Raw genomic sequence first — 10,566 nt, forward strand, 5'->3', positions numbered from 1 at the left:
CCACAAGGAAGAGGTGCCTCGGTAGATCCCCACACTTGACACCATGATGGAAGAAATTGGATTAGGAACAGCTTGGGAAACAAGGATACGTTGACATCATATCTTTATTTTCTCTCTCACTATTTTCGAGAAAATACGGCGATATTGTCTTCGTACTGGAGTGTCTAGAAGATGATGATCATTCTACAAACCCTCCACCGGTTTTCGTATTGGGAGCACGCCGCTGCATGCTTCTCAACTGCAGTTCCTTGCTGTGTTTGTTGGGGTGAAACCTGTCAGGCCACAGCTGAACTGTCGGACATGCCGCTGTTGTGAGGAGCGGTGCGTTCCAGGTTGGGTGAGTAGTGTTTGCTGGCGGGCTCCACTTGTCTGTTAGTGCTATGGGGGCTACTAGACAAAGTTTATGGAAACCGGCCCCAGGCTAGGGTCCTTTGTTTAGCCGTCTAGGCGACAGAAGGCCTTGGTCTGGCGACCATTATAGTTTTAACTAGTGGGCCGCGACCATTGACACTGGTGATCCCTGTGTGTTCTGGACGAGTGGATTCTCTCTGTCACCGTGTTAAGACCCCATCTTTCATATCCAAATGAGAGTATTCCTTCACGAGGGGATATGTGCATGTAATGTGCGATAGCGGCAGATTCATGTTCAAAGTCAGCTATACAGGCCAGTTGGTACTGTGCTGATTCCGCCGGACGTGTTAATGTCACCGTTGTGAAGCGGTGTTGACGTCTTGTTTTCTCTTTTCTCTTAAAAAGTGAGGAGGGTTCAGAACGGCGGCCTGTCTGGGTGAGTGTTATGTCATTGTTTACATGTTCATAGCTTACGGTTAGCCGGTCGGTGGCCTGGCGCGGGGTAGCTTGGCTTCTCGCGCGCCGCCGGGAGCTCGCTCCTGATCGCGTGCGTCGTAGATCGGCGTCTCGCGAGCGGAAGCGATAGCACCCGAACGGTTGGAGCAGCCGTTAGCTTGATGCTATTCTGTTGAACGTGCTTTGATTTTTAACATGTTTTACACTCTTGACCACGACGTCATCCTTGACAGGGGATGTTCGTCAACCCTGCCTGAGCCTAGACGGGGATTGCGTCGACAAAGACGACAAAGAGGGCTGTGTTCTACGGTGGCTTGTGACTGCACTTCGCTGATCTGCGTTCCGGGCAGGTACGGGGTTGGCCAGACCCTCATAACACGTCTTCTGGTTTTACCTTGCTAAATGTATTGTGAATGACGGTGTTTTTTCCCAAAACGTGTGTTGTTGCAATGCATTTGAGATACGTTGCGGGTTGTGTGTGAGCTGTTTTTGTCACTGGCAGTAGCTTCTCCGTGCAGGTCGTGATGTATTGATCTGGTTGTTGTGTGAGAAACATCATGGTGTTTATGTGTACCGTGTACTCACTACTAAGGCAACTAACCTATGAAGCTATGCTTGGTGACGAGTGAGTAAAAGAATGTTCTTTCTCAGACTGTAATGACAATGGACAGTGAGTTCACACATTAACAGGTTTTCCTGTTTTAACTGGCCGTATTGAGGGTAAAATAGGAGGATTGTGTTTTTCCCCCCCCGGTTCCCTGGGGACTTTATCACCTCCTATCAGACATGTTGTGCATTAATTGTGTCTTTTGTGTGGTAGGGATACGATGTAACTCTCAGCTTGATTGCTGAGGTTGTGCTAAATCTGCTGGAGAAACTTATTTCCTAAAGGGAAATTGGTTTGGTTGCTGTCATGTGTGCTTAGCAAGGCCTGTGGTCGATACTAATCAAGAATGATGTATTCTCTCATTGTGATGATGATGGGTTGTGTGTGTCATGTGACCTACAACTGGGTTGTACTGGCCACAGAAGCACATGTGTATGTTGGACCGGGGTTCTTAGAGCCCTCTCTATTCTGTGTTTTTCCTTAGTAAAAATCAGATAGCAGGTTAGCTCGTGCGCTGTGTGGAGCTGTGAAACGCTTCATAGAGCTGACTATGACTGTGTCATATTCTCTTTTTGTCGTTACGTCGTATCATGGGTGTGGGGTCGTAAAGGGGTGAACTGGTAACCTTTCCTCTCCCCATTGTTCTGTCGGTCAGGGGTACACCCCCTGTCCTTCAAGGTTCCCGTCACGTGGCGGTTCGGCACGTTACGGGGGGGGGGGGGGGGGGGGGGGAGGGAGTTCCTGGTCCCACGGCCTGGTATATTGGGCGTGTGCACCGCAGGAATTCCCCCGCCATAGAGTACGTCACCGTGCGCGTCTCTGTTGGTAGGACTTCCGTGTGCTGTTCAGGTCCATGTGATGGATCTGTTTTCAGGGGGGGTGGTCAGGGCTCCTCCTCACCAAGCGCCTACTCAGGCCTTCTGTGAGTTCGGACTCCTTCTTCCATGTGATCCATGTGAGGAAGCCTCCATCAGAGTACAGAGCCTTCCTCCTCAGATTGTCAAAGTGAGTGGACCCTCTAGAAGGGTCCTTTTCTATTGTATGTATATTCGATTCAATTCGTTTATTGAGTGTGTATGGGTTCGGTGCCTCTTCCCCGGAGGCCCTAAAACCAGTTTTTTACATGGCTCAAGGTGCAATATATTCTTTTCAATCTGTACAGCTCGCGTGGGAAGTCTCTCTGGGGATCCCCGTCTCTTTCCTATGGGAGGGTGGTGGGATGTAAAAATGTGAACATTTTTTACCCCGGCTGTGTAGACTGGGATACATACTGTTGATGCTTCCTTCTTTCTATTCCAGAAGTGTTGGAGTTAGGGAGTGTCACACCCCTCTTGTCGTTCCCCTGGGCGCCTTGGGGATTCAATGACAGGTCTAAATAGCCTGTTCATTGATGGGGGTGTGTCCCGACGCACGTATAGTGCTAGCTCGCTGTAAACAGGCGATTGACTGGCACGCCTTAGTTGCTTGTGGTTGAAACAGCGTTTTTATAAAGCAACTGAGATGGGGGTTTTTCCTCTTCCGGCGACCACATCCCATGACCTGGGTGGGTTGTCGACGGATCCTCGTTCATGTCTGGGGGATGATGACGGGATGGATCTGAACATATGTAGTGGGGTCTCACGCCCTTGGGGTGGGCCACCAGGCGCGGTTCGTCCCGACGTCTGGGTGGCGCCTTCTTTTCATGTTAAGATCAACACGCATATCTGCCCTTCTCCTGGAGTAGGCATGTCGGCGTGGTTAGGGCACGGGACTGGTTCTGGTCACGCTGGTCCAGATCAGTTGAACCCGTTGTCCGCCGGGGATGCAGATCTGCTGTTCTGGTACCCTGAGGGACTTGGGCTTTTTTCAGGGGGAAAAATGCCAGGTCGGTCTGGGTGTCACAGGGTTAAGCGCTATGGAGACCCTGGTTGGGTATGTTTTTACTCAGCACTGTCGTCATGGCTTACAGCCATGCCATTCTGTACGCGCTCGATCTCGTCGGATCTCGGCCGCTACACAGGTTGGTCCTGGTTAGTACTTGGTTGGGAGACCGCCGGGGAATACCAGGTACGGTGTGCTTAGGGGCTGGTTCTCCATTGTTTTTCGCTCCTCTCTCACGCATGGCGAAGAGGGGCCTGTGGGGGTGGTTTTTTGACCTCCTCTGGTGACCCTGTGCTTCCCGTACCGCCAGGCCCGGTCCGAAGTGATGTTTGCGACCCGTAGGCCTGGGTTAACCCTTTTTGGAAACTGAAACACTTGTACTGCGGTATAGCCGGTGTATACCCGCAGGTGTGTTTTGGAGTTTTTTCTTGAGGGGTTATAGGAACAACCACCGCATTGGGTAACACCGAGGTGGTTGATTCCCTGGTGTGTTGGAGCAGTGTCAACTCCCGGGTTCACCGGTTGAGGGTGCCCCTGCACGTTCATGACGTCTGCCAATCGTGTCAGCCTTCTCTGCCTCGACCCCTCTGGGTGGGGGTTGTTAAATGGAGGCTTGGTCATGCAACACCGCCAGCTTACGCTCCTTCCGCCGGGGCGGCTGTGTTCAGCTGTCCCCTCTGGCGCCTGTCTCGTCCGCAGTCTCCAGGCTAGGGTTAACAGCCTGTTGCCTGGTTTTTCCCCGGTGCGCTGCCTGCTTCCGTTGGTTAACCTTTTTTGTGTGCTTACGGCCATGCTGACTGCCTATTCTGCAGGGTCAGTGTGCCAGGCGGTGTACTATTGGGGGGACGGGGCCCGCTCGGCTTACTGGCCTGGTTGGTTCCGCCTGGGAATACCAGGTGCAGTAACTGAGGGGCCTTTGTCCGAATACGCTGGCGATGTGGGGGGCGGGGCACTACGTGCCCACCTGGTGGGGTCTTGATGCTGGCATCATGGACTTCTCCGGGCCCCCATTCCAGGGAGTCCAGTCCTTTTGGTGGGTCTGGGTCTTCCTTCGTGCTCCGCTGCTACGGCCTTGCCACGGGGTTGGGTTTGCCCTTGACCCCGTGATTCTGGGGGCAGTAACGAGGTTGTTCCTCCGTTCGTTCCCGGGTGGCATGCGGGTTGTGCGTGTGTGTAGTCGTGGGTCAAGCCACGGTCTGCTCACCCTGTGCGTTGAGTTGCTTGAGTGCCTCTTCGCACGGTCGGGTCCGTCGCCCTCCCGTGACGTCCCTAATAGGGGGGCTACCCTCCATTAGGGGGGGTCGGGGGGGCTCGGCCCTCCCTGTTCTGATGGTTTTGGGGGGCTGTCAGCGGGGTGTATTTGTCAGCCAAGTGGCTCCGCTTGGCCTCCCTTGTGCAGAAGGCGATGCCAAGCTAAGCCACTAACGATACAGAACGTTAGGTTATGACTATAACCAAGTTCTGTTAGTTAGGGGCGATGCTTGGCATCGGACGCCGCTGCAGCCCTTGTCCTCACCTTGTGGTGAAAGCTTGGGAAGGAGGAGAGCAGGTGACCACACACCTGCTTATGAAGGTAAGCTGATGAGGGGTGTGGTCAGACTAATACTGGTATTAGAGGTACATTTGTGGTTTATTCAGTACGCGTGCACGTACGCGAGATAGTGCTGAAGGAGGCGATGCCAAGCATCGCCCCTAACTAACAGAACTTGGTTATAGTCATAACCTAACGTTAACCTTTCACTACCACACTACAGAAGGTTAACCTTTCACTACCACACTACAGAAGGTTAACCTTTCACTACCACACTACAGAAGGTTAACCTTTCACTACCACACTACAGAAGGTTAACCTTTCACTACCACACTACAGAAGGTTAACCTTTCACTACCACACTACAGAAGGTTAACCTTTCACTACCACACTACAGAAGGTTAACCTTTCACTACCACACTACAGAAGGTTAACTTTTCACTACCACACTACAGAAGGTTAACCTTTCACTACCACACTACAGAAGGTTAACCTTTCACTACCACACTACAGAAGGTTAACCTTTCACTACCACACTACAGAAGGTTAACCTTTCACTACCACACTACAGAAGGTTAACCTTTCACTACCACACTACAGAAGGTTAACCGTGTGTCGCTGCGCCTTCTTGCCCCTCCCTGTATTTGCAGCAGAGTTTGCTGCTTGTTAATTTTTTATGGAAATAAATAAAAGGCTCTCCAGAGGGGCAACTCAGCCAATCAGAGTAAACGGGCCGTTGCCCGGGCAACAATAGCCCGTACCTGTTCACATCCCTGTCCCTGCTCTCTCTCTCTCTCTCTCTCTCTCTCTCTCTCTCTCTCTCTCCTCTCTCTCTCTCTCTCTCTCTCTCTCTCTCTCTCTCTCTCTCTCTCTCTCTCTCTCTCTCTCTCTCTCCCTCTCTCTCCCTCTCTCTCTCCCCTATCATCCTATCATTCTATACCGTATCTAATAAAGTGAAATGCCATAAAGGGACATTGTGGGAAAAGCTTATCGTGTCCTCCAGAGTCAGACAAGAAGATAGATACCAGTCTCCTCTCTGTGCCAGTGAGCATGATAAGTGATAATAGACCACTGCACATCCGCCTTAAATTGAGCTCTTTCTCGTACTTTCTCGGCCGAGCTATAGTCACTTTATTCCGCACCGACTCCCCAAACTCCGCACAGATTGCCCAGGGAGTCTCTCTGGATTGACTGATATCAATCCCTGTCTCCTGAGCCGTTCAGCCATTGTGTAGTGTGATGTGTGCCGCAGTGCCAGTGTATGGCAGCCATTGAGCCTGCGTAGCCCAAGGTTGCGTGCTACCAGTGGTGGTGAAGGAGGCAGTTTCCACCCTACATTGTGGGGAGCGCTTTGAGTGTCTAGAAAAGTGCTATATAAATGCAAGTAATTATTATTATTATTTATTATTGTCCACACTCCCTGTGCGAAGAAGTGAGGTGCCGATCGCCTTGGGGTTGGTCCCCCCGTGTTCAGGAGACTCAGGCGTATAAAAAAGTATATTATTATATTGGATCATGTCTCCAGCGCCCGCACAGCCGTAGCTACAACCACTTACGGCAAGGCTCTCATCCACATTAATTCATTTGACCCCCCTCTGCTCTCTCTTCCATGAGCTCAGGGTACCAGGAAGTGGTGCGGTGGTCTATGGGATATATATAATATGTACATTACAATATTAACCCTTTCACTACCACGCTATAGGTTAACCTTTCACTACCACACTAAAAAAGGTTAACCCTTTCACTACCACACTACAGCTGGTTAACCTTTCACTACCACACTACAACAGGTTAACCCTTTCACTACCACACTACAGATGGTTAACCTTTCACTACCACACTACAGAAGGTTAACCATTTCACTACCACACTACAGAAGGTTAACCCTTTCACTACCACACTACAGAAGGTTAACCTTTCACTACCACACTACAGATGGTTAACCTTTCACAACCACACTACAGATGGTTAACCTTTCACTACCACACTACAGATGGTTAACCTTTCACTACCACACTACAGATGGTTAACCTTTCACTACCACACTACAGACGGTTAACCCTTTCACTACCACACTACAGAAGGATGACCTTTCACTACCACACTACAGAAGGTTGACCTTTCACTACCAGCGTTAACCTTCTAACTTTCAGGGTCACACGTCATAACTTTTCTTATTTTGCACATCATCACATAATATTTGCATACGTAATTATATAATATGTGACATTTATATTATTTATTTTCTGTAAAGGCTATAAGCGGTTTGTCCCATCTGTCTGCCTTCCGCTGTCACACTCTCTCACACACACACACACACACACACACACACACACACACACACACACACACACACACACACACACACACACACACACACACACACACACACACACACACACACACACACACACACACACACACACACACACACACACACACACACACACACACACACACACACACACACACACACACACACAAAGACACACGCAAAGACACACTAACCAGCTCTCTGTCACATCTGGTGTCAAACGATGAATTGAAAATGGGGGACCCTGTTGTAAACAAGACTAACGTCTTTCTCTGGTCTGCATCCCCTTAACGATTGTGTGTATTGAGCTGTACAGTATTGTACCCATTCTTCAATCTGTTAATACATTTTCAATCAATCAATCAAAAACACCACTTACCGTTTGACACCGAGGCCTAATCCGGCTAACACACCGGTCGTATTCATTAAGGACGGCCATGTCACCGTTACAGCCCAAACCCACCGAACGCGTGAGGCGGGCGGGCGATCAGCGCTTCACTTTCGCTCCCATGTTAACAGGCGTCGCTGTTCACACCGGCCGCGACTCGCGGGCGGGAAGCGAATCTAATCGATTTGGTTGGATTCAGAGGCGTGCGGCGTGCGCATTTTCACAGAAATACACTCAATATCGGCATTATTACCACACATATAGATGTTGTTCCCAATACAAATAAACCATACTATACTTTTTCAGTACAGTCACACTGATTTCATCATTCTAAAATGTATTCTAACATTCTAATTAATTATATAATGCAAAATAGAACACTGGAACTGGAAATCTTCAAAAAATTCAAACGGGGACTGACTTCGCATATAGACTAGGCATTTACAGCTGTTCCAATGGAAATGTGCCTCTTCCTCCGTGCGCTTGCACCCGCTCTGAAGTCGGACTCAGTGTGGACGGCCACGCACGCTGTTCTTGCACGAAACCCCTGGTGGGTTTCGTGAGTTATGATGCTCCGTAAGCTACTGGTACAGACCAGCGTCGATACAATCAATACCAAGAGGCTTTTAGCTAATACCTGGTGTTAACCTGTGTGGAAGGGCACGGTCCCAAGGACACCGAGCAGCACTCAGGGGACTGCACTGTGCCGTTTAGCAGGGATGAGTTCGAATTTTCAAATTTCCGAATAGTTTTAGGTCCAGCTCCTTCAGTCAATCCTATTCTGCAGTCAGAGCAAACTCAGTTTTGGAACATCCTGCCAACTGAAATAAGACACTGTGCTGCTATCCTACCACACCTTTACAAAAACAACTCTGGCTAACAAATCATGTGACTGTTTGACAGATTGTGTTGTACATAATTGTGTTTTACTTTTTAATGCTTCGGTTTTAGGTGTATGGTTTTCTATAACATCTTGCCAAAAATGACTACAGTTGCGAATTAGCCAGCTGGCTAAAACTGGCACATTTACAGTAATGTTGATTCATGTGTAGTCTGTCCTTTTTTTAAATCAACTGAAACTGAAACTGAAAGGCCCAGACCCTGTCCTGGCTGCACGTCAGCCCTCTTCTGTCCCTGTGTGTCTCTGAGCAAGGCAGGAGCACGTCAGCCCTCTTCTGTCCCTGTGTGTCTCTGAGCAAGGCAGGGGCACGTCAGCCCTCTTCTCTCCCTGTGTGTCTCTGAGCAAGGCAGGGGCACGTCAGCCCTCTTCTCTCCCTGTGTGTCTCTGAGCAAGGCAGGAGCACGTCAGCCCTCTTCTCTCCCTGTGTGTCTCTGAGCAAGGCAGGAGCACGTCAGCCCTCTTCTGTCCCTGTGTGTCTCTGAGCAAGGCAGGGACACGTCAGCCCTCTTCTCTCCCTGTGTGTCTCTGAGCAAGGCAGGGACACGTCAGCCCTCTTCTCTCCCTGTGTGTCTCTGAGCAAGGCAGGGACACGTCAGCCCTCTTCTGTACCCAAGGTTCTATTGCATGTCCATATTTGTGTTTCATTACACGTATGTGTGCATACTTACCAACTGTTTCGCCTGTTTTATAGCAACACTACTATCACCGACATCTAAGAAGGGAGACCCCCCCCCCATGAACGGCCCTTCTAAGGTTTCTCTCCTCCATATCGCCTGTGGTGCTTTTTTCCTATTGCTAGGTTTTTAGTGAGTTTTTACCTTCGCGTGGGGTATGTTGCATTTATTTATTTTACATTTTATTTTGGATTTCATGGTGTTTTTGGTTTTGTTCTTGATTTATTGTGATTATAAATCACAATAAATACATTTGATTTGATTTGATTTGATTATCCCCCTGTGTGTGTGGCCTCTGAGCAGGGCAGGAACACGGCTAAGGTCATTGGTTTGATTCCCATCGGTGCCATCCGTACCGACAGACGTACGCAGTAGTTTCACCGCGAGGCACTTTGAGTAGCACTAGTTCTAGAGAAGCTCCTATAGAAATACAGCCGTTCGTTCCCTGATCTCCTGTCACTCACTGTCCCATCCAATAGGAAACAAAGAAAGATGGCAGCGGGCGGGACTTACGCAGCAGAACACCTTGGAGGCCAGGTTCTCGTCAAACTGTCCGATGATGATCCGCACGTCGTTGTCCTGGGCGTTCCAGCAAACAAACAAACAAACAAACAAACAAACAAACAAACAAACAAACAAACAAACAAACAAATAAACAAACAAACAGACAGACAAGAGGAAACAAAATTTTGTATTATTGTTTTGTGTGAATCATCCATGTATCTGTCACACACACAGACCCGGACGACAGTGGCTCGGGAGGTAGAGCAGTCGTCTGGTAATCCGGAGGTTCCCGGTTCGACTCCTCCCGGGCAGCGTGTCAATGTGTCCTTGAGCAAGACACTTAACGTTAGGTTATGACTATAACCAAGTTCTCTGTTAGTATGGTGACGCTCGGCGTCACTCTCTGCACTGTCCTCGCACACGTGCACGCGCACTGAATAAAGACCACAATGTACCTCTAATCCCAATATTCGTCTGACCACACCCCTATCAGCTTACCCATATAAGCAGGGGTGGGGCCACCCACTCGCCTCCTTCCCAAGCTTTCACCATAAGGCGAGATCAAGGGCTGCAGCGGCGTCGGACGCCGAGCGTCACCATACTAACAGAACTTGGTTATAGTCATAACCTAACGTTCTGTTTCGTATTCGCTCTCGCTCGGCGTCCCTCTCTGCACAAGGGAGGCCGAGCGAGAGCCATCGGCCGACAAATACACCCCGCTGAAAGCCCCCCACAACCATCAGAACAGGGAGGGCCGAGCCCCCCCGACCCCCCCTAATGGAGGGCACCCCCCCTATTGGGGGCTTCACGGGAGGGCGACGGACCCGACCGTGCGAAGAGGCACTCAAGCAACTCAACGCACAGGGTACGTAAGCTAAACAGCTATCACCTGAACTTGTACACAATGATATAACACTCACTCAGACAGGCCGCCGTTCTGAAACCCTCCTCACTTTTTAAGAGAAAAGAGAAACAAGATG

The 10,566-nt window shown here is 49.8% G+C and overlaps 1 protein-coding gene across 1 annotated transcript in view; it reads left to right on the forward strand.

Annotated features, from left to right (window-relative positions):
* elp2 (elongator acetyltransferase complex subunit 2) overlaps window positions 1-9,457 on the forward strand; it is a gene marked incomplete at both ends in the record, with an annotated part of 119,795 nt that extends 110,338 nt beyond the window's left edge. Inside the window, one exon of the mRNA XM_084312033.1 lies at window positions 9,386-9,457. Coding sequence (XP_084168159.1) covers window positions 9,386-9,457 — 72 coding nt within the window. The remainder of the gene's footprint in view (window positions 1-9,385) is intronic.
* Between the last annotated feature and the right edge of the window lie 1,109 nt (window positions 9,458-10,566).

The sequence above is a fragment of the Notolepis coatsorum genome (assembly GCF_963971535.1).
Source record: "Notolepis coatsorum genome assembly, chromosome: 4".
NCBI classification, from domain to species: Eukaryota; Metazoa; Chordata; class Actinopteri; order Aulopiformes; family Paralepididae; genus Notolepis; species Notolepis coatsorum.